The sequence below is a fragment of the Pan troglodytes genome, chromosome 1 (genome assembly GCF_028858775.2).
Source record: "Pan troglodytes isolate AG18354 chromosome 1, NHGRI_mPanTro3-v2.0_pri, whole genome shotgun sequence".
NCBI classification, from domain to species: Eukaryota; Metazoa; Chordata; class Mammalia; order Primates; family Hominidae; genus Pan; species Pan troglodytes.
In genome coordinates, this window is record NC_072398.2 from 26,346,205 (window position 1) to 26,370,375 (window position 24,171).

The following is a 24,171-nucleotide window of genomic DNA, read 5'->3' on the forward strand; positions in this document are numbered from 1 at the left end:
TTGGAATTCTGGAGGCGACCAGCCTGGGAGCTCCAGCCACCTTAAGTGCTGCCCAGCTAGCCACCCAGAAGGCTTCGATCAATAGCTTGAGACAAACTACCTGAGAAGCTCTGCATTAGAGAAGCAAATTCAAGTCTTGACATTTTCTCAGGGGAGTGCTCTGAAAGTGACTATATAAGCTTCTACCGACCTCAAGCAAATCAGTGATAGCTCTGGCTTTTTGGATATGCACAATCAAATATAGTTTTCTGTTTTATAATTTGTCAACTCCCCTTCCAGATTAACTATTTTGATCCCTTTATTACTATAACATTCTTAAATAAAAATTTAAATTTTAAGCAAATTATTCAAATGTCAAATAAAATCTTTAGATACAAACTTACGGTAACCCAAAGTGACATTCCAAGTTTATTTTACACACATTAAGAGACAAGAAACGCAGTATTTTCTAAAGCATGAGTACTCTAATTCTGAAAGAGTTCTGAATATGGTATTATTTCTGCATGCATTTACACAACGCTAAAAGTGCTGCCTCAAGTTTGCAAGGAATAGAGTTTTCTACAGATTATTGTACAGCGATAATGATAAACTCTTTAGCTTAGCGTACCATAGTACAAATACTGTATCATGTTGGCTATTACTAAGCACGAGACATAAACAGGCCAATCAAAATCCTTTGAGATTAAGAAGTGATAGGTGCCAATAAACATAAGTGGAAACTGAACAAGTCAAGGAGCGTTGAATATTTAATGAACCCATGAAGCATAAAACAATTGATGCAAATGTTTGTCATTTTATTTTTTTTGAGACAGGGCCTCACTGTGTCGCCCAGGCTGGAGTGCAGTGGCATGACTGTGGTTCACTGCACGTGCCACCATACCCAGCTAATTTTTTATTTTTTACAGAGACAGGGTTTCACCACGTTGTCCAGGCTGGTCTCAACTCCTGGGCTGAAGCAATCTTCCTGCCCCAGCCTCCTAAAATGCTAGGATTATAGGCGTAAGCCACCATGCCTGGTTATCTGTCATTTTAAAACATTACTGTGAAGAATAATTTTGCACTGTTTTAACTGCTACTGGCTTAGTAAGTATAAAAATATTTGTCGAAAAACAAAAGATCTCAATGAAATTGTAAGTAAAATTACTTTTATTTTCATAAATAAAAAGACAACCCATTATACACTTTTAGTTGAAGTAACATGTTAGTTGTCACTGCCTAATATGAAATCCATGTAATAGTTAACAAACAGTTACACCTCTCTATAACCTTCATGCAACTTCTATACATTTGATAATTCCCCCAAATTTCCAACATTTCAAAAAACATTATATATAATGGGATACTTTAGTCACAAAGTGTCACCTTTGCTGAGTCAACAAAATATTTATATGCTCATGTCAAAGATGCCTACTGATGTAAAGTAATACCAGTATTGCTGCATTTTACAGAAGCACTGAGCATATTACATTTTCCATTTCATATATGGTAGTATCATCCCCAAAAATGTCAATGTGAAAATTTAGTAAGTAGATTAATAAGCACAAGTACCTAAAAGAAATAGGTCCCACAGCCACAGAGTAAAGAGCTGGCATCAAGTACTGTTTAAAGTTTTGTCAGTAAGTGGCACACAACAAACAGACAAGTGATTCTGTAATAAAGACAACATAAAATACAGGGAGATTTAATAAGTGTTTTTTCCATAGATATTGAAATAAAATTAAATGTCTGTTTAGTTATTACTCCACTTATTCTGGAAACTGCAGCTTCCAATATCAATATTATACTGCAAGCAGTATTTAGTACTTCTGTATGTTAAGAAAAAAACCTCACTGAATTTATGTACCTTTTTTTAAGGAGTGTAAACTATGATATATCATTTAAGTAATCACTTATTTGAATGCAATATTGATTCAGATAGGCATAATCTATTCATTTTTCATAATGAAATGTATATTCCTATTTCAACACTTTATGCAGATTTTACTTATTTCTTACAGGGCTGCTGTGTGGATTCAATGGCTTATCTATGTAAGTGTCCAGCACAGTATCTGGCACATAGTAAGCTTTTAGTGTATGCTACTTATTTATATTAAGTGAGTCAATCTGTCACTTATAATAGAAAAACTATCTAATGCCTCAGGAGAATAATCAAAAGATAAACCTACAGATGTGTGACTTCTGTTAAAGTATTATGCATCCACTATTTCCCAAATTACTAAACTAATTGTTTAAAATGTTACAATCTATTTTTAAGATCATATTTGTTCTCCATGTTTTTGCTATGGCCTTTGGCCTAAACCAATACAATTCTGACAGGACATTATCAGAAAACCACATAAAAACAATGTACACTGAAATCAGGTAACAAAGGCATCTTACTATAACTTCTTTAATAAAGAAGTAGAGAGTTACCAGTGTAATTCAGGACAACCTACTCATTTAAGTTTAAAGTTTTTTCTTTACATCATGCAATATTTGACTTCAAAAAACATTTTCCATTCTGTCTTCTCTTATATATAAACATTAAGAGCTATTACAAAGTTCTTTCCTCTAAGTAAAAAACCCACTAGAAAAAGATATTTGTAAAAATCATTGCAGGGTTACTGATACTGAATGAAGCACAGGGGTACTGGAACAGGGATAAGTTCTCGGATAAGGTGCCAACATACCTATAAAAACTGATTTTTGAGTAAATTATTGATTCTAACATATGTAATGGATTTGGTGTGATAATTTTCTGATCTTTAACTATAAGTGACTTTTTATTCTCCAACAGAAAAGATAAATGACTGAGAATGTAAGTCTGCGCTCTGATTAACACAATGGAGAAACGGAAAAACTATCTCTGTTAAAAACTGATTCCTGTCATTCTTCTGATATCAAATAAGAGGAAGGAAAATAAACTTTTTGTGTGTAGATAGAAAAACATACCTGAGGCCAGGTGCAGTGGCTCACGCCTGTAATCCCAGCACTTTGGGAGGCCAAGGCGGGCAGATCAGCTGAGGTCAGGAGTTCGAGACCAGCCTGGCCAACATGGTGAAATCACGTCTCTACTAAAAATACAAAAATTATCTGGGTGTAGTGGTGCGTGCCTGTAATCCCAGCTACTCGGGAGGCTGAGGCAGGAGAATCACTTTAATTCAGGAGGTGGAGGGTTGCAGTGAGCCGAGATCATGCCACTATACTCCAGCCTGGGCAACAGAGGGAGACTCCGCCTCAAAAAAAAAAAAAAAAAAGAAAAAGAAAAAAGAAAAACATACCTGAAACCACATGATTCGGGCCTATACTGACCTGAAACTTATTACTATCCAGAGTTTAACAAAAAGACCCAACCCCCAAATATACCCTTTAGAGGCACAATAAAATCTTTCAAATGTTGTCCTGATTAAAAAGGAGAGTCTGAAAACAAAGCAAGAAACATCTCCGCTGTATTAAAAATTAAGAACAAGTAAGCTGAAGGCAGGTAACCCTCTGAATATAACAGTTATTCTACAAGCTTCAGAGAAATCATTTTGAGAAATAAGAACTGAAATTCTGTGGTTTATCTTATCTACTGTTAGAGAAATTCTAAGTGCAAATTGTATTTTAGGAGTATTTTAGGAGATGTAGCACCCAGTGTCCTTTTGAGGTTTGATGTCTGGTTCTTTCACAGGTTTCACTTCTTCTTCTGGTTTGGGTTTAGTCTAGGGAGAAAAAAACCACAGTTTAAGTACATAAACTAAGAAAACAAACACTAAATCTTTTCCACTTCAGACTTTTAAAAGATGCTATATTAAATTACATAACATGGATACTGACAAAGCTATTTCCAGAAACTACAGACCAATTCATTTTAAGATATAATCAGAAAACAACATTTCAGTAGAGATGAAAACCTAGTTTGGTAGGCAAAAACCAAGCTAATGGTACTCCTACTCCATACTTTTTTCTAAGTGATCTATCTATACATGATAGCTTTAGGAGATATACCTAATGCTAAATGACAAGTTAATGGGTGCAGCACACCAGCATGGCACATGTATACATATGTAACTAACCTGCACATTGTGCACATGTACCCTAAAACTTAAAGTATAATAATAATAATTAAAAAAAGAACCCTAAAGCTTAGACATAACTTGTGACAGCAATAGGCTATCTCTTAGGGCATTATTTTATAGCTGAACAGAATATAAAGATAGTTATTTTAAGGAATAAATTTTAATATGGAAAGGAAATTATATAAACACAACTCAATCTCAAGAAAGGAGCAATGGCTGTAAAATAATTCTTATTCATTTGTCACAGATCCCTAGTCTTTTGGTAGTTAGACCTCAAAATTTCCACTTAATTTACTATTTGATTTAGAACACCAAGATGTACTTAGATACCAATAAATAAAAGCATTCTTATTTTACACCTGGATTCACAGAATACTGAAATTAGGCCAAATCTGCAAATGCTCTGCAATTTGCTAAAACAAAAACAGAGTATTGCTATAGCAGTATAAACATGGATGATCTTTTCTCCCACATTCTTCTTAAAGGAGGCACTGACAAGTTGTAAAGAGGCAAGATAATGTGTTGAAAAGAATGTCATTATGTAGAAAATCAGAAGACATTTAAGGCCTAGAGGTCTCATCTCTGAGAATGTTCTACCACAGATTACATTAAGCACTATGTAACTAGCTAACTTAACATTTAGACAAAGATATGTATCTATTTAGAGAAAAATATCAAAATGCTAACTCTGAATTTTCTTTTAAACTTTTGTGAATGAGAGGGAAAAAAAAAAACAATCTCATACACTGTCATCCTTGGGTCTTTTGGTGAGATCAAATGCAGCCAATGTTTCTGGTGTCCACTGAACGCTTGTAGGAGGAAATTCGAAAGGTATAGGCTCTACGAGACCATAATTTGCTTTGAGTTCCAGCTGTGGGGCTTCTGTTGGAATTTTTTGAAAGTAACTGCAAAAAATAATGTAAATAGCAATTCATTCATTTGTTCATTATTTGAGTGCCTAATATGTTCAAGGTCCTGTTTGGGACAATGACAATTTAATGATGGATAAGAGGTTTTTCTGCCTTATGTAGGAAAGTGAAAAAGTCAAGAAACTTTTGTCAATTACAATGCAATGTAATTGGAGCTACCATGGATGTAGAGTGCCATGAGAATGCAGACAAGGGGAATTAACCCAGAATTAAGTTCAGTGACTGTTTCCGAAGGAAGTGATTAAAGGTGAACTAGGCATGCTTAAGGAAGTGAAAAGCTCATTATGACTAGACGAAGAATATAAGGGGAAGAATGTAAGGACATAAAAGCAGGAAGGAGATTGAGTCTACCCACCTACACAGATGGTGATCTACAGTTTGAACAGCAGTGATTTAATAATGGAAAACCTCTTGAAAAAAAACAAGAAAAACTGGAGAGAAAATTTATTTTCCTTCTTTATAGGTAGCTGAAACCAGAGTGAGACAAATATGCAAAGGAGGTTGAGAAGATGTATTTAAAACATAAGGAGGAAGAATGGCAGGGAAACAGAGTTAAGAGAAAATGAGGACACTGTGAGTGTCCTAATGAAGTTAACTCTACGTTAATAACTCATGTTTTAATTTTAAAGTCTGCTTTTATATATTATCATCCTAAGTAGAATAAAAGGCCCTACACAACTGAAATTTATCACGAATTTAAAGAGAAAATTAACGTGAAATATAAATACTATATATATTTGAGACAGTGTCTCACTCTTGCCCAGGCGGGAGTGCAGTGACTTAATCATGGCTCAGTGCAGCCTTGACTTCCCAGCTTCAGATGATTCTCCCACCTCATCCTCCTGAGTAGCTTGGATTTACAGGCGTGTGCCACCATGCCCAGCTAATTTATTTGTATTTTCTGTAGAGACAGGTTTTTGCCATGTTGCCCAGGCTGGTCTCAAACTCCTGGGCTTAAGGGATTCACCCTCCTTGACCTCCCAGAGTGCTGGGATTACAGTTGTGAGCCACCACGCCTAGCCCATGAGTGAGTGCTATTCAACATAAAACTTTTGGGAATAGAGACTAACAGAAATGATATTACTAAAATATTAATATTTTAATATAATCATAAATCAACATAATATTATTACTAAAGTAATATTAAGCTGTACTCACATAAATCCATTTTCTCTCTGACATTTTTCTAGGGTGTTCTTCACAAGGTTTCCAAGTTTCCTAAAGAACAGATGTCCTGAAGGTTTGACTGTTGGTCCAGGTCCTTTGGTTTCTCCATATTCTTTACACAGTGCTTCTGCCTTTGCATACACTGCATGTGAAAGGATATAAAGTCTTTTGATTATAATTAACACTGCCTATTTATCCCTACAAGGCTTTAAACTGGAGGTGATAAGACATTTACTGCTCTTTACCTAATATAATAGCAATACCAATAATAATACTGTAAGTAGAAGGTGTGTATTTTCTACAGGTTCTAGGTTTCTGAAACATTTTTTTCTTTTCTCCAATTATGTCACCCATTCCCATTTCCCTTTCATGAACTCAGCCAAAATCTCTTTAAGCACATATTCCCTTTTATGATAAAGTCATTTGTTTTTTAAAGGGGAGTTAATATTCTGGCAGGAAAACTTACATTTTTCTGCTTCTTGGAGAGACCTGATTGCTTCACCGCATTTATCACTAGCCAATAAAGTCTCACCATGGTAACAGTAAGCCTGATGAAATAAACAAATTTTTTATTCATTCTCTCCCTTCAAGATGCTTTCCCCTATTATTGTTTTATGTATCTATCAGATAAATTAGTACCTTCATACACTTAAGTATCAATGCAATCCCTTACATTTTAGCTCTTCCCCAACCTTTGTTCATAGAAAAGGTGGAAATATGTCAAGTCTTGAGCCCAAACAGCCTTCTAACCATGTACTGAGAAAAAGTTATTTGCTGAAATCTGTATTTAAAATTAGGAAATAGTAGATAAAGGAGGAAATTATCGTGCTAATGCATAGGAAGAAGGAGGTATAAGAAATATTATCTACTCAGACCTGAAAAAGGTTTCTGATGATCTCTCATATGATATTCTAATTAACAAAACAATTAAGTTGGTGGGTATAACAGACTGATACGTAACTTCCAAAATGATGTTTATTGATGGTTCTTCACTAAGCTAGGTGATATATTGTGTGATATGCCTTAATATCAGAATTAGTAAATATGTTTCTCAATGCTCAGGATGAAACAATTGAAAGAATTTCATTAAGTATGCTGCAAGTGGGTTTTCAATCAAACAATAATTCTATTGCTATAATCCACTTCTACAATCCTACATCATCTCTTTCCACCCACTTTAGTTCACAATGGTTGCACTGACTCTCAGTGAACATTTACTGAGAGTTAGCTGTCCATTATTTGTAAAATGCTAATGAAAGACTCTGGTGAGATGAGAGACCTGGCACTCCAAGGGCTGGAGAAACAATAATTTACATTGTTTTTAGCGTTGTGAATACTTACATAAGCTGTGTAGAAACACATCTTCAAGTGAAGATATTTTCTCCATTTGGTAGAATATGCAGGCTCCAAACTGGATAAAGTATGATCTAAAGTTACATTTTAAAAAGCAAAATATAATTTCGCCCTGATTCACTAGAAGACTTTTAGTTCATGTGTTCTGATGATAAAAGCAGAAAGAATGCCATTCAAGTCTAAAACTCAAGAATTTAATTTTTTTTTAAAAACACCTTTACTTGATTTTACCAAATCTATACTTTAAGTTACATAAGATTGGTTAAATACTATGGCAGCTCTTTGATTTGATGGTTAGTACAACTTTAAGTTAAAGATAATGATAAAAACAGATTGTGACCAAGAACTTCAAAGTGAATACTGTTTATACCGTTATATTAGCTAATTTAAAAAACTTATATAATATAGCAAAACAAATAGTAGTCTAGTCACTCAAATCAGAAATAGGATACTCTCCTCTCTACCCCCATCACTGAATTTTATGTGAAACACACACACATTCACTCACATATCCTTCTACCAAACATCTCTCAAATCTATTTTTTCCTATTTGCTACTTTGCTGTATTTGCCAAAGCTTTCATCATTTCCTTCATAAACTTTAAGAATTTCTTAAGTGCTAAGTTAAGTTAGCCTATTACTCCTTCATGTAGCAAGCCTATCTCTAATACTGCAACTATAGGGACCTTTCTTAAATTCAAATCCAATCAAGTCAAGCTTTTAATGTAGATACATTCCCAAGTATCTACAGAATGGCTTACAAACCAGTGTTTGATTCCAAGCATGCATACTTTTTCAAACTTTTCTCCTACCACTCATCCTGTGTTTCAGGTCACTGTCTGAAGTTTCCAGAATGTGCTAAATTCTTTCTTATGTCTGTACTTACTATAGAATTCTACACCCAAACTCTAAAGCTTCCTAGGGAACATAAGACTTTTATTTACACTTCACAATAAGGCTAAAGCATCTTCTTCTAGAGTCCTTCTTTAGCATGCCCAGCTTGTTAAGGTTCCTAATTCGCCGCTGTGATGTCTTACTTCAGGATATAATAACGGGGTTACATGTTTGTCTTCTTCCCTAAACTGCAGATCTTTTCTATTTACCTCTCCTTAGCAACAAAATCAGTAACTATCCCATAAATAAAAACACATGCATGTTTCCTAAATAAGTAAATGAAGAGTAATAGGCTTATCACAGGAGCTGTGTTCTACGCCCAATCTCCCACTTTCTAGCAGTTGAATTATGGGTCATGTTAACTCTCTGGATTTTGGATTCTTGTCTAAAGCATAGTAACTATAAGGTTGTTATAAAGACTAAAAAAAATTTTTAAGCAAAAAAGCTGTATAATTTTATGAGACATCACTGGTTTTCCCCTCCATTAGAAGTTATGCAGCATACTAAACATGAACAGCTCTATTTTAAATGCAGTAAATAAAATATTACTCCAGTTTTGCAAATAATGACAGAATCTGAGAACCCTTTTGTTTTGTTCCCTATTAATTCAAGATCAAATAAATCTGAAAATCTAAAGACTAAAAATGTAACGACAGAATTAGAAGCTTACCAGCTTTTTGATAGAAATTGGCTGTTTCATACGCCAGTGCAGCAATTAGTCCAGGAGCATGTTTTAGTTCAATTGCTCGAGCAATTGTTACTGTAACCAAACACAATAAAGTGAATCTATAATTAAGCTCACTTTATTCATCCTAAATTCAATTATAATAGCAAAAGACAGTCTGATAATCTCTCTGGGATTTTAATACAGTTTGTTAAACGTTTTAACGTGCAAAGTTATAGAAAATGCAAACATTAACAAAAAAACACTGAGTTTGTTGGTTCCAATGCCATTTCTTTAAATACATCATCAGCGAATTACCAGCTAATCATAGAGAATCACTATTACAAAACAGCATGACCTAACAGCAAATTCTTTTTTTCTGAGACAGGGTCTTGCTGTCACCCACGATGGAGTGCAGTGGCTTGATCATGGCTTACTGCAGCCTCAAACTCTCAGGCTCAAGTGATCCTGCTGCCTCAGTCTCCTGAGTGGCTGAGACTACACATGCATGCCATGGCACCTGGCTAATTTCTTTTTTTTTTTTGAGATGGAGTTTTACTCTTGTTGACCACGCTAGAGTGCAATGGCACGATCTCGGCTCACCACAACCTCCGCCTCCCAGGTTCAAGCGATTCTCCTGCCTCAGCCTCCCGAGTAGCTGGGATTGCAGGCATACACCACCATGCCCAGCTAATTTTGTATGTTTTAGTGGAGATGGGGTTTCTCCATGTTGGTCAGGCTGGTCTCGAACTCCCAACCTCAGGTGATCTGCCTGCCTCGGCCACCCTAAGTGCTGAGATTACAGGCCTGAGCCACCACCACACCCAGCCAACTGGCTAATTTTTTAAATAACTTTTTGTAGAGATGGAGGTCTTGCCATACTGCACAGGCTGGTCTCAAACTCCTGGGCTCAAGCAATTCTCCTGCCTCGGCCTCCCAAATTGCTGGGATTACAGGCATAAGCCACCAGCCCAGCCATTTTCAGAGGAAGACTAGAGTTTGAAATAAAGAAAAACGAAAGCCTACAAAGTTTCTTAATTGTTTCACGTTGAGTGTCATTATTACTTGCCATTGAAAGGTGAAGACATTAAGGTAAGCCAACGAGTGATAGAGAAAAAAGAATGAGCACAGTAGAGAGAAAAGATGAATTAAAGAATTAATGTTGTACTATCAGAAATAACATGAAATAAAAATCCTCTTAAAAAGAGCCATTAAACTGTAAGGCCTTTCCTGCTAACTAAGAGTGAAGGCAAATGCTAAAGGTAAACTTATTCCTCATTCTAAAATTTCTCAAAATCTAAAGCCTGATTCTGGCTAATTCTGATTTTTATTTTAATTAATTAATGGTTTTGAGACAGGGTCTCACACTGTTGCTCAGGGTGAAGTGCAGTGGCACAGTCTTGCCTTACTACAGCTTTGACCTCCCAGGCTCCAGCGATCCTTCCCATCTCAGCCTTGTGGGAAGCTGGGACTACAGGAATGTGCCACCATGCCCAGCTAATTTTTGTATTTTCTGTAGAGCTGGGGTTTTGCCACATTGCCCAGGCTGTTCTTGAACTCCTGGGCTCAAGTGAGCTGCCCACCTAGACCTCCCAAAGTGCTGGGACTACATGCATAAGCCACAGTGCCCAACTTCTGATTTTTAAAGAGGAATTAAATGACAATATAGACTTTCATTTAAAAAAATCTTACAATATTTAGGATACCTTCTTGAGCTTCAGCCTGACATTGAATAACATATGCTTCTATGAGTCGTGACTCTAAATCTCTTCCTTTTTCTGCAGGTGTAATGAGTTTTGGGATATGACTTTCCTGAGAACAACAACAAAAAAGACAAAAAACAAAGCAGCCAAATTTTATTTTAATCCAGTTGTTAGAGATGAAGAAAATGAAAGTTACGAGACATTCAACTGGGAGGCTTAGCAGAAATTCAGAGTATAAACAAAAACTATAAAAACTAACAACAGTAAACTTATAAATAAAAGTTCCTGTATACTAAAACTCAGCTTTTATAAGAACAAGAAATTCAAGAGCAAAATTTAAGTCATGATAGACTGCTGAGACACGCAAGTCACACTATCATCTTGAAAAATGTTAACTGAAATAGTAACCAAAATTCCTTTTGCGGGATAGCCTGAATTGTTCATTCACATTAATAATTAAAGATATAAAGAGGCTGGGTGCAGTGGCTCACACCTGTAATCCCAGCACTTTGGGAGGCCGAGGCAGGTGAATCACGAGGTCAGGAGTTTTGAGACCAGCCTGGCCAACATGGTGAAATCCCGTCTCTACTAAAAATACAAAAAATTAGCTGGGCGTGGTGGCAGGCACCTATAATCCCAGCTACTCGGGAGGCTGAGGCAGGAGAATCACTTGAACCGGGAGGCAGAGGTTGCAGTGAGCCAAGATCGTGTCACTGCACTCCAGCCCGGGCGACAGTGCAAGACTCTGTCTCAAAGAAAAAAAACCCCACTACAATTCTACATCTAATTCAGGATCAGAGCTTTCTAATCACTATAAAAGCATCTTATATTTTAATATGAAAAAACCCAACACTGGCCTCTAGGAGGCCTTCAATAAAGTGATTTAATTAGAATGACGTAGGGGGACATTGTTTAAAAGACACAATATTCTTTCTCCTAATTCCCATCACATCTCCTGGCAATTTAATACAATTAGAGTGCACTGATTGTCACTCTAAAGTTTTTAGTGAGATACAGAGCATACACTCAGAAGTTCAGTTTTGCAGAATCAGGACTGCTCCTGGTAACTTCTGTGGAGAGCAATGAGGTAGGTAAGAACCATCAATACTTCTACTTTCTTTTCTCCTGTCTTTTCAAAGACACAGAAAAATAAGCAGAGCACTAAAACTTAAGTTTTCTAATTGTAAAAGTCACTGGTGATTTTAAAACAAAAATGGTGACATTTAATATTTAGTAACTGGCTGCACTCATCAATAACAAACTTAACATAAGGAAAACAGAACACATAGTACCTTTTTTAATATAATGAAACAATTCTTTCCCCATATCCTCCCAAAAGAAAAATGATTCAAGAATTAAAGCATTAAGAACAAATAATGGTTTTTGTTTGTTTGTTTTACCTTTAAATGTTTAAAAATCCCAGCCGCAATCTTTAGGCTTCGATGAACTTCTTTTGCTTCATCTTCTGTTATACTTAAAGATAGGGGTTACATTAGTTAGAGGATGAATTCCATTTCTGGTATTAAAACACAACAACCAATACATTATTATACATCCAAAGTAGTCATTTATGTTTCTCACTGCTAATTTTCTTCCTTTTAAAAATAAATCTAATTTTGAGGCCAGGCCTGTAATCCTAGCACTTTGGGAGGCCGAGACGGGCAGGTTGCTTGAGGCCAGAAGTTTGAGACCATCCTGGCCAGCATGGCAAAACCCTAATTAGCTGGGTATGGTGGCAGGCACCTGTAATCCCAGCTACTCGGGAGGCTGAGGCACGAAAATCACTTGAACCCAGGAGGTGGCAGTTGCAGCGAGCCGAGATCGTGCCACTGCACTCCAGCCTGGCCTGGCGACAGAGCGGCACTCCATCCCCCCGCCACCAAAAAAATTTAATTTTGACACCTAGAAAAGGAGCAAATGCACATGAAATGTACATTTATAGGAAATTAGTAAAAACTGTAAAGGATTTTGAATGCTAAGCCAATCAGTATCCCACAAAAAGGTCTTGAAAACAAGTATATGACATAAAGGTAACATTAAGATGGCAAAAGCATGTCAATATGTCTCCAAAAAGAAGATACTACAAATGAAAAAAAAGAGACCCTAACTAGGCGTAAAATCTGCAGCCAGGCATGGTGGATCATGCCTGTAATCCCAGTACTTTGGGAAGCCAAGGCAGGAGAATCACCTGAAGCCAGGAGTTCAAGACCAGCCCAGGAAACATAGTGAGAACTCAACTTTACAAAAAACAAAACAAAATAAAATCCAGACAAAGCCTTATTTTTCCTTACAGACATTTGTATATAAACAAGACAAAATATTACACACTTAATGCATATACATGCTTAAGAAACACATAGATACACAATGGTAGCTATAATCATTACTCTGCTCTTATTTTAATCACCTAATTTACTTTAGAGATAATTTTACATCAGCACATAAAATTTGACATCATTTTCAAGTGGTTGCATATTATTCCCACGTATGGATGAACCATAAATTGACAGTTTCCTATTGCTGTATCCACTATAGCTATTATAAAAATTGTATCACCTTTTATAATTATTTAATCCTGCAAAACATCTTTTCACATACTGCTAGCCTTCTGTACTTGTTTTCTGTGAATTGCCTGTTCATGTCCTTTGCTTTTCAATTGATTTGACGGTCTTTCCTTTGCTGATTTATAAGAGTATACATTATAAAAACAAACAATTTATCATATGAATTGCAATGTTTTTGACCAATCTTGTCATTTGTTTTTTAACTTTGTTTATGGTCCTTTGATGTAGTTAAATAGTCATGCTTTTACTTTATGGGTTCTTGATTTGGGGTCTTACTTAGCAAGACCTTCCATATGACAAGACTATTAAAGTTTATTTTACCTCTTAACGCTAGGTGCCATAATTCTGACACTCAAAATACTAACATTACAAGGCAATCCTTCAAACGTCCAAAGTGGTACTTTTTAAAATAGATTTTTAAAATAATGAAGCGCCACATACTTGAAAAATAACACAGATGTACACAATCCTCTCCTATTAACTTACTTTTCTTTTCCAGCCAGTCTTGAAGCATATTTGGTATACCATAAAGCTACATTAAATCCCATGGAAATTAATTCAAAAACAGCATCCTGCTGGGCACTGGAATTATAAACATGATCATTAAGTTCTGTCAATTATCCAGACATCACACCATGAAGCCTACTGGATATCCGACTCAAAATTACAAAGAAGTATATGCTAACTGGTATGTATGAGGAAAATGGTTGTGTTTAATATAGATGGGGAGATAAGATGTACAGGTAATTAACTACAAATGGCTAAGTATAATGGTCCAGAAGGTACTATGTACTTAATAATAAGCATGGGAATAGGAGCTCCCAAAGTTTACTGCACGTAGAGGAGCTTTTAAAATACAGATTTCTGGGCCTTAATCCCAGAGTCGGAAAGCCTGGGATGGGGCTTAGAATCGTATTTTTAACAAGTACTCAGTCGATTCTCAAAGGTGTGGCTCTTATACAACATTTTAGAAAAATCAAATTCAGAGGAGAGATTGTTTCAGGCTAGAATAATTAAGAAGGTTTAATGGTATATATAAAATCTGAACTGTCCCTGGAAAGATGACTAGAAGGGAAGCAAAAGGACATCCCAGGTGAGGAAACAATGCCATCAAAGCCCAAGAGGAGTATAAAAAATTTTCTGGTAGAAGTGACCCAATGAGCTTGACTGGAGCAGAAGGTATGTAAAAAAGAAATCAAGGAAAAGAAGGGCAAAAAGCAAGCTGAAGGCAAACTGTATAAGATTCTGAATGCCTAGCCAATCAGTATTCCAGAAAAAGGTCCTGAACACAAGTATATTTTATACCTTGTTTCCTTCAGATTCTATTATGAAGTATGAAATAAAGATGGCAAAAGCATATCAAGCAAATAAGATATTCATAACAATATATATTCACTATTGTTCTTAGAAGAACCTGAAAATTTTTTACACATGATCTCATTTATCTCAACTGATGAAGAAAGCAGAATATCCTTATTTTACACATGTAATACTAAGACACAGAAAAGCTACCCAAAAAGAAGAAACCAGAATTATCATTCTACTTTTTATTTTTTAGTTACTTGTTGCCCCTGTCTTAAGATAAATGGAGATATGGCAACTTTTTAAATGAAAAAAAAAAAAAAAAGTGTTATAAAATATGTAGTAATTAAAAAATAATTTCTAAACTGTCTTTAGTATAGATTATAACATCCAAAAATGACAGTTATGAACAAACTTCTCAAAACAGTTTTATCCTCCTGAAAAAAATTTAATACATAGTTTAATAGCTTATTATTTTCTGCACTGAAACTATCAAATGAATTACATCTGGAGACCTAGTGGACATGTCTAATATATAACTTTTAAATAATATAACAGTTTGGCTAATTTATGTGAAGTCTCATGAATAACTCTTTTCCTTTATAATCCTTCATTTAACATGCCTTGTTTCCAAACACTCCATTTCTATGACACCACATAAAAGTAGTAGTCATAGTAACTATAATGGAAAAAATATTTTTCAGAACAGATAAACTCACAACACGATTTCCACTGAGTAAGCAGCAATCAAGAATAAAGTAACTTAGAAGTCTCACTTGTGCTGAATATTTAGTATTAAAGTCTTCATCACATAATTCTTCACTATCTCATAAAACTGCTGAAAAAACGTTAAATAGTAGCTCACTTTTTAATTTTTTTATTTTTTTGAGATGGACTCTCGGTGTGTCGCCCAGGCTGGAGTGCAGTGGCTTCATCTCAGCTCACTGCAACCTTGGCTTCCTGGGTTCAAGCGATTCTCCTGTCTCAGCCTCCCAAGTAGCTGGGATTATAGGTACCTTCCACCACACGTAGCTAATTTTTGTATTTTTTAGTAGAGACAGTGTTTTACCACGTTGGCCAGGCTGGTCTCAAACTCCTGAACTCAAGTGATCTGCCTGCCTCGGTCTCCCAAAGTGTTGGGATTACAGGCGTGAGCCACTGCGCCCGGCTTTAGCTCACTATTACACAGAATCAAAATGTCGCATGGTCGGAAAAATGCCAAATTTATGAAATGCACATATTATAGAATCTGTCAAAATAATGACAGAGGTTTGATTCTTTAAAAAAGTCTTTTTAATTAAAAAAATTCCTTAATTTTGGATTAAAAACAAATGGGTCACATTAAAAAACAGAAAACAAGGTCTTAGAAAATCTGAGTATCCCAGAATATTATGAATTCGACACAAAATATTGCCAAGGAAGGAAGAAAGGAAATGAACATTTAATGAATGTCTTATAAGCCTAGTACTGTTGTCAGTCACTTCACAAAAATTTTCTTATTTTGCTTCTCACAAAGTACTGTATCTGTAGCCCCAAGATATAGTTGAAGAAGCAGATGTTCATGCGGTAGAAAACCTGGACTTGCATCTAAATATGTACAAACCCAATGTTCATACGCTTTTCGTTGTAATGTACAGTCTGCTCTGGTCTTTCAGCAACCTCCACTCCTTCCTTTCTGTTTTTATAAAATAGTAATTCTAAAGCAAATTGGGATTAAAATATACGGGCATTTCAACAACAAAATGGTGTTGAAAAACAGTAGGTAAGTAAAAAATTAACACCATTGTGATCTGTTTCCTGTTATAATTAGATCTATTACAAATAGTTTCAAGTGAGTGATAAGAAAGCTCTGAAGAGAAGTTTTTAAAAAGAGTAGAAATAGGGAAGAGAGATAATGAAGAAAATATACTGTGAATCAAGAGTATGGAGTTGGAGAGAAAGAATGAGACAGAGAAAGACTAATGGAAGACATGAAGTATCCATCAGCAAAAGTAAAGTAAGGGAAAAACTTAAATTCTGCTCAGCTTGAATGTAGGCACATACGGAATGTCAGTTTGGGTTCTAAATCCTCAAATCATCCTTTGTATGTTATTAAAGGTCAAGGCTGTTCAACAGTAGTTAACATCTGTATTGATTACCTCAAAAATAGATTTGGTTGGGAGAAACAAATTATATTTTTATTATGTACTAGGATTGAGGTAAAATGCTTTTAATTAATTTCCTGGTAAGAGAAAACGCTGAGCAGACCTGTATTTTTCTTCTCCAAATACAAAGGCTATGAGTTAACCACTGGCTACATAGTTACAAAAACTGGCTCCAATTTAGTATTACTTTAGTGTTGCTTACCTTGGAACCTGTCCTTGCAATGTATCAGTCCACTTGAAATTTTGAATATATCGTAACTTGCTTTCTTGGGTAGATTCATCCAAAGAATTTATGAAACCTATAGAAAAGTACAAGACATTTTAGTTTTAGAAGAATTAGAAGAAATATTGAGTGTTCTGTTTGGAAAAATTTTCAGATTACTTTTCCAGGTGTCTGAATGAAACTTCTTGCTCTTTTCCAAAGAATACAGTCTGGAAGAGTAAACTAATCAAATTTGAAGTCAAAGAATTAAATGTAAACTTCTAGACAGTTTTTTAAAAAACCTCAAGTTCACATAAATAACTAACCTTGTAAAAGTGAGAAATATGAATCTGCTGCATTCTTCATCATTTCTGGATTACAGCTCAAATCAGTGAACAGTTCAAGGAGTCGTGCCCTGGATGACCTCAAGTCACTTATAAGAGATACAAAAAGACAGTAAAGTTAGCTGTACTGCAATCAATCTACATAAAAGTGGCTTCCAGGTTTCAATGTAAAAGCTTTAAAACACACACACATACACACACGCACCAGGTTTCAATGTAAAAGCTTTAAAACACACACACGCATGCACATGCCTACCTCCTCTAAGGGATTACCAAATGAATTTAATCAGGACTAAATCTAGAGAAAAAATTTCTAATAACTGTTTTAAAAGTTGTAGTAAAATAAACTCAGACCAATTAAAGGGGCAAATAATGAATTCAATTACATAATAAAAATATATGTCAAGTTTTAATTAAAAACAATCAAACAAATGCATGCACTTAAGATGTGGGGAAAGAAGAATAAAAAACTAAGCAGTTCACAATAAGTTTCTTGAAAAATGAAAATTATCTGTGTATCATTTTAATATCTCCTTGAAGTTTCTAAATCTGACATAAAACACAAAAATGTGAAAATATACTGCATAAAAATATTTAAAAAATGAAATTACATTACATATCCTTGACATGTAATTCAACATATACATCAAGAATATGTAAAACGTGGCCATCAGTTGTTTTAAAACTGCTCCCTAATCTACATTCTCCTTTACTTCTCTACAGCAATAAATGTTGTAGATCCACCTTTTCCTTCTTGAAATTATTTTCTCCTTTGATTCCAATAACACTAAATTTTCCAGATGCTCCCCTTGTCTCTTTTAAGTTCCTTTTATATTTTTTTCTGTGTCTCCTTTTCATTCCCAACTCCAGAAATGTTCAGTCTTTGGCTTTCTGGTTTTCTCTCTTTTGAGATCTCACCTATTAGTATAGCTTCAACTATATCAATTCCTAGATCTCCATCATTAGCTTTCACTTGGTTCTATTCCAGTTCCAAATCGAATCCAGAAGGCAATTAGCTTAGTGAGGCTTCCGAAATTACAATACGTGGGTATGACCAAAGACCCTTGAAATATGTGTAAACCATTAAAGAAAGACTAAATTTAAATGGTAAGCACCAAGAGAGTAGAGGCTGTATATCCAGAATTTGGTAGGTGCCTAGGATAAAGCACATATTCAAAATTACTTGTTGAGTGGAAAAAGAATAACTTTTCAAATATTTTCTTTTGAGATTTAGACTATAAGGTAGCAGTGATGTTTAGAAGAGAGCACAGACTTAATCCTGAATGGTATATCCCTTGAGTCTTATTGATTAGTACTAACTCTAAGGAGGCTTATTCCAAGAAAGTATGTATGTATTGCCAATTACAAACAGCTGACTGAAAATGTGACTGGCTATCTTATGAATTAATCATTGTTTGAGATATTTCTCTAGAAGCTGGAAAGTGATTCAATTCCTGGACTAGGCAGAAATTTGAATCCTTAAAGCCTATTCTGCACTCAAATAGTTGGCTAGCTATTTCCATACTGATGCTTGATCATCACCTACAGCTCAACTTGTAAAGTTATATTCATCTTAAATTACAGAATTTGAGAAAAATGTACCTCAGATATATTTAATTTAGGCTGTTCATTTTATAGATTAGGAATTAGGCCCAAAGAAGTTAAGGGACTTGCCCAATGGTACAGATAAAACAGCTAAGTCGGGACTTGCCTCCAGGAGTCTAGATCAGAGCTTGACAAACTACAAACTGTAACCAGTTTTTGTATACCCCGCAGCTTATTTTCATTCAGCCCTCAAACTAAGAATGGTTTTCATATTTTTAAAAGGGTTGTAAAAATGAACGAAGAATAATATGCAACAGTGACTGTATGTGACCACAAAGCCTAAAATAAATACTATGTAGCTTTTAAAAAGTTTGATGACCATTGGTTTAGATTAATAAGCCAATTATCCTATCTTTTGTTGTCATCGCTTCTTCCCATAAAAGCGGCAACTCTTCAGATTTTCCTTTATTGGTACCACCAATGTCTTAATCATCTAGATTCTGTATCTCATATAGACTGAATCCTTTTCAGCCTCCCAAGGCAAATTAGTCAATCAGGTCCATTGACTCCTCCTTCAAAACATCTTTTGCATTTATCTCTTTTGTTTCAGCCAAACTGCTCTACTCACTATCACTAGCACAAAGGTTTTCCTGACAGAAATAACGTTCTCCTTTCCCCTCTGACAATCTAAATCAAGAATACTCAAATATTTTTTTGGAAAGTGCCAAATAGTAAACATCTCAGTCTTTTCTGGTAATAAGGTATCCACTGGGACTATTCAATTCTGGTGTTGTAGAGGAAAGCAGCCAGAGGCAGCCATACACAGTATGTCAATAAATGTGGGGCTGGCTGTGTTCCAATAAAACTTTATTTATAAAAACAAGCAATGGTCCAAATCCATAGGACACAGTTCGCCAACCCCTGATCTAAGCCATACAATTCATTCAAGGCCTATCTCAAGTACTTTTTCCTGTGTGAACACTTTGAAGGCCATTTCAGGTCATAGGGATCTCTCCTTACTCTGAAGTCAGGAAGTTTAATATGTGGCCAATTTAAAATGTCCCTATACAGCTGGGCATGGTGGCTCACGCCTGTAATCCCAGCACTTTGGGAGGCCAAGGTAGGTGGATCACTTGAGGTCAGGAGTTTGAGACCTGCCTGGCCAACATGGTGAAAACCCGTCTCTACTAAAAATACAAAAATGACCAGGGCGTGGTGGCAGGTGCCTGTAATCCCAGCTACTCGGGAGGCTGAGGCAAAAGAATTGCTTGAACCCAGGAGGCGGAGGTTGCAGTGAGCCGAGATCAAGCCATTGCACTCCAGCCTGGGCGACAAGAGTGAAACTCCATCTCAAAAAATAAAAATAAAAATAAAAATAAATAAAAAATAAAAATGTCCATACGCTACTTTGTAGAGTCCCTTGTACTGCTGTAATATACAGATTAACTGTTTTACTGTGATTGCTTTAGCCTCTCTGGGACTCATTTACTGATCTAAAATTAAGGATCCAGGCGTAGAAGACTGCCAAATTTAAATAATCTATGATTTAACTCTTAAATGTCATTTATAAATTTATAACAAACTTAGAAACAGTGTGTTACATATTTCTGTATTGCCATGGAACCAAAAAAAATACCTTGCATCTAAGAGTGGTTCAATCAATAAACTTACTTGCATATTTTTGAAGCAGAAGGGCCAGTGACTACACCATAGTAATTAAAAGACACAGGAGCTGTGGCTTTTAATGGGTTCCTATGAAACCAATGGGTCATTTTCTCCAGATGTTTTCTATAGACAAAAAAGTAAATAATATACAAAAATTAAATATAAAATATTTAATAAACAAGGTAAATAGCATAACAATTTATTTCAATAGTATAAAAATTTAATTCAAAAATTAGCCTGGCTAAATTTTGTTATTTTTTTAGTAGAGACGGGGTTTCACCATGTTGGCCAGGCTGGTCTCAGACTCTTGACCTCAAGTGATCCACCCGCCTTGGCCTCCCAAAGTGTTGGGATTACAGGCGTGAGCCACCGCGCCCGGCCTCAGGTTATGTTTTAATTGTCTATTTATGGTGGTCTATGTTCAGATCAGGCCTATAAAAAAAAGCAGAAGAGCATTTGAAAATCTGCCCACAATAACTTCAATGTTAACATACATATATAGGAGCAGTAATGTTTAAACTCTAATATACATAAAAATCACCTGGGGGTGGGTGGTTTTGTTCAATGCAGGCTCTAATTCAATAGCCTGGGGCAGGACCTGAGATGCTGATGCTGCTGGTCCCCAGACACTTTTGAATAGCAAAGTACTAGATTTTGGTTGGACAACTGCAAGTAAAAAGGGCACAGGACCAGATGAATGTAATTTCCAAAACGGGTTCAAATGGTAACCCTGATTATATCGCTAAGGCTACTTGTAATACGTTTTAAGTTAACTGCTGTATTTCCGACATATTGCTGACAACAGTGGATTGGTTATAGCATGTGTTCTACAATAAAATGTACTTTCCAAAAAACACCTAAAGAATATTTTTAAAATAAAAATGTAATACAATACTTGACCAATAAATTCTATTATAAAATGAAAACATTGGGCTGGGCGTGGTGGCTCACGCCTGTAATCTCAGCAGTTTGGAAGGCCGAGGTGGGTGGATCGCTTGAGCTCAGGAATTTGAGACTAGCCTGGGCAACATGGTGAGACCCGGTCTCTACAAAAATTAGCCGGGGATGGTAGCCACGCCTGTGGTTCTAGCTACTGGGAAGACTGAGGAGGGAGGATCCCCTGAGTCCAGGAGACGTAGGCTGCAGTGAGCCCTGATCTCCCCATGGCACTCCAGCCTGGGCGACAGGGCAAGATCCTATCTCAAAAAAGGAAAAAGGAAAAACAAAAACAAAAACAAAAAAACTTGAAACACCACCTAAATGAGATGCCAACTTAAAAAAAAAATTAAGTTCCATGCCTTCTACTTAAAAAAAAAAAAAAAGGTGGCTCACGCCTGTAATCCCAGCACTTTGGGAGGCCGAGGCGGGCAGATCACAAGGTCAGGAGATCGAGACCATCCTGGCTAACACGGTGACTCTACTAAAAGTACAAAAAAAAAAATAGCCGGGCATGGTGGCGGTCGCCTGTAGTCCCAGCTACTTGGGAGGCTGAGGCAGGATAACCCAGGAGGCGGAGCTTGCAGTGAGCCGAGATGGCACCACTGCACTCCAGCCTGGGCGACAGAGGGAGACTCCGTCTCAAAAAAAAAAAAAAAGCAGCATGTCTTGTCTAAATGTCCTTGGGTAGGTAGTGCAGCAGATAATAAGGAGAAAGCCCAGGCGAAGACCTAAACATGGCAATTAGATTCCAGGAAGTAACTGAGAAGAAATTCTGATAAGGTTCATTTAATTTGAAGGCACTAAAAAATTCTGACAATCGACTTTTCCTATTATTAGAAAATAATGGTGGCTGTACAGTGTATGAAATGCCTACATTAAGTGCTTCCTTTATGCTATTTATTCATGACAAAGCTGGTTTTGAGGAGCACCACATACTTAATGAATAGAGAATACAGTGTGTACCCAACGAAAAACTGAGCAGGTTTATTTAGGACTCAAAACATTTAACGAGTTATTTCAGAAAATATCATCTTCTACACATCTTCCATATAAATTCCGATAGCCTAATACAGCATCTATGTGCCTACAAATAAACTTAGAGCTAATATCACACTTAGCACTTGAGGCTGCGAAATCTTCCACAAATACTTCTTTTAATGCGGCCTCCTACTTCCTGGATGAAAATGTCTGAAGTTTTGCGTATCTTTACTTCAGGAAAGAAGAGGGTTTCTGCCCCTGCCCCATCTTCTCCCCTTCTGCGACCCGGCGGTCTTCAGTTTTCGGTAGTTCCTAGGGTGGGATAGAAGAACGACACACCCACCCGCAGGGACAAGGGTGCCTTTAGAGCCACCAATACAACATTCGGATCGAAGCTGTAAGCTAACACACTTCCACAAGAGGACTCCCGCTCCTAACAAGGGACCCCCACCCCGGAAGCCCCGAGTCCCCAGAGGAACCTACCTGAGCGCCGCCCCCGAGCTGTGAGCGCCCACTTCCTGTTTACCACCCAGCCTCTTCCTCCCGTGCCCAGTCCGGTTCGAGGCAGCGGGCGGCGACCGTGCGCACGCGCCAACACTTGAGTTCCCCTCTTTCCAAACAGGCATTTTTGTGGAAAGCCGATACTGTCAACCCGGGAGAGGTGGCCAGACAACGGCCGAACGAACCCCAGTTTAGCTTGTATTATAAGCTCTCCAATGACCAATGGAGATGCGGGGCAAGGGGATTCAGCGGATCTAGCTGTTAATGCCACTGATTTGTGGTGACCAATATGGATTTTCTTTCTGTCGTTTGTTTCAAGGCACTAGAAGGAGACTTTTGGTCCACTGTCCAGGGGTCTATGGAGACTAATGTAAAAGGGGGTGATCCTATTGCTTGAGACTCCGGGGAAGTAGCGGGGAATATTACTGAGAAACACCCATCCTCTGACATACTTACCAAATTTCTCAGAGTCGGTTCAGCAGTTCTTCTAAGGGAAGAAGGGCAATATATCGGAGTCCACAAGCGAGAAAAAGAGGGAGTCGGAGAACCGAGACTACAGAACCAGGGTGACGGAAAACCAGGACGGCGCCAAGCCGGAGTCACGTGGCCCGGCGGCCATAACAGCTACCGAGGCGGTAGTGCGTGCAGCTCAGGGGCGGGTATTGCCGCGGCGTTGCAGTCCCCTCAAAACGCTTCGTTCATCATCCCTTTCTAACTTCTCCCTCGGCCTTCCTTTTGAGCTATGGTCTTTTTCCCAGACAGGAAGAGAAGAGTTGCCCCTACCTCCGGAGCCGAGGGAGAATGCCGCAATAGCGATGGCGGCCCTCGGCGCAGTGGGGCGGCCTCAACCTAACCCGGGGCGGGGCCTCGGGGGCGGGGTCTCGGCGGGGCGGTCGCTTTGGAGCCGCAAAGTTTGGCTGTGGCGGCAAATGGGCTTGGGCGGCTCCTCGGCGGGTGGCGGTGGTGGCCGTAGCGGTTCCTCCTGGCCCTGTTAATGTCGGGGCCAGGCCGGGGGAGGATGGCGCCCTAGAACCCGGCCTTGCTGGGGTAGGGGCGGGAGGGGACGGGGTGGGGACCGGCCATGTCGGAGGTGACCCGGAGTCTGCTGCAGCGCTGGGGCGCCAGTTTTAGGAGAGGCGCCGACTTCGACTCTTGGGGCCAGCTGGTGGAGGCGATAGACGAGTATCAGATGTGAGTGACTAACCGCGGGAGCGGGCCAGACCGGCTCCAGTCGTGCG

At 37.4% G+C, this 24,171-nt stretch overlaps 2 protein-coding genes across 31 annotated transcripts in view; one reads left to right on the forward strand and one right to left on the reverse strand.

Annotated features, from left to right (window-relative positions):
• Positions 1-1,128: 1,128 nt before the first annotated feature.
• BROX (BRO1 domain and CAAX motif containing) lies at positions 1,129-23,789 on the reverse strand. Of its 30 annotated transcripts, none has more exons than XM_063791808.1 (15): positions 23,390-23,543; positions 22,665-22,744; positions 21,057-21,181; positions 20,522-20,638; positions 17,288-17,394; positions 16,962-17,058; positions 13,800-13,895; positions 12,150-12,222; positions 10,753-10,858; positions 9,053-9,142; positions 7,478-7,563; positions 6,603-6,684; positions 6,128-6,278; positions 4,786-4,945; positions 1,129-3,683 (listed from the first exon to the last, which is right to left on the reverse strand). In XM_063791808.1, exons 4-15 carry the CDS (start codon positions 20,620-20,622, stop codon positions 3,597-3,599), a joined length of 1,236 nt encoding a protein of 411 aa, XP_063647878.1. In that variant the 5' UTR covers positions 20,623-20,638; positions 21,057-21,181; positions 22,665-22,744; positions 23,390-23,543; the 3' UTR covers positions 1,129-3,596.
• Positions 23,535-24,171, forward strand: part of AIDA (axin interactor, dorsalization associated) — a 44,476-nt gene continuing 43,839 nt past the window's right edge. The window contains exon 1 of the mRNA XM_001173160.6: positions 23,535-24,124. Within this exon, the coding sequence (XP_001173160.1) occupies positions 24,015-24,124 (110 nt within the window). The 5' untranslated portion in view covers positions 23,535-24,014. The remainder of the gene's footprint in view (positions 24,125-24,171) is intronic.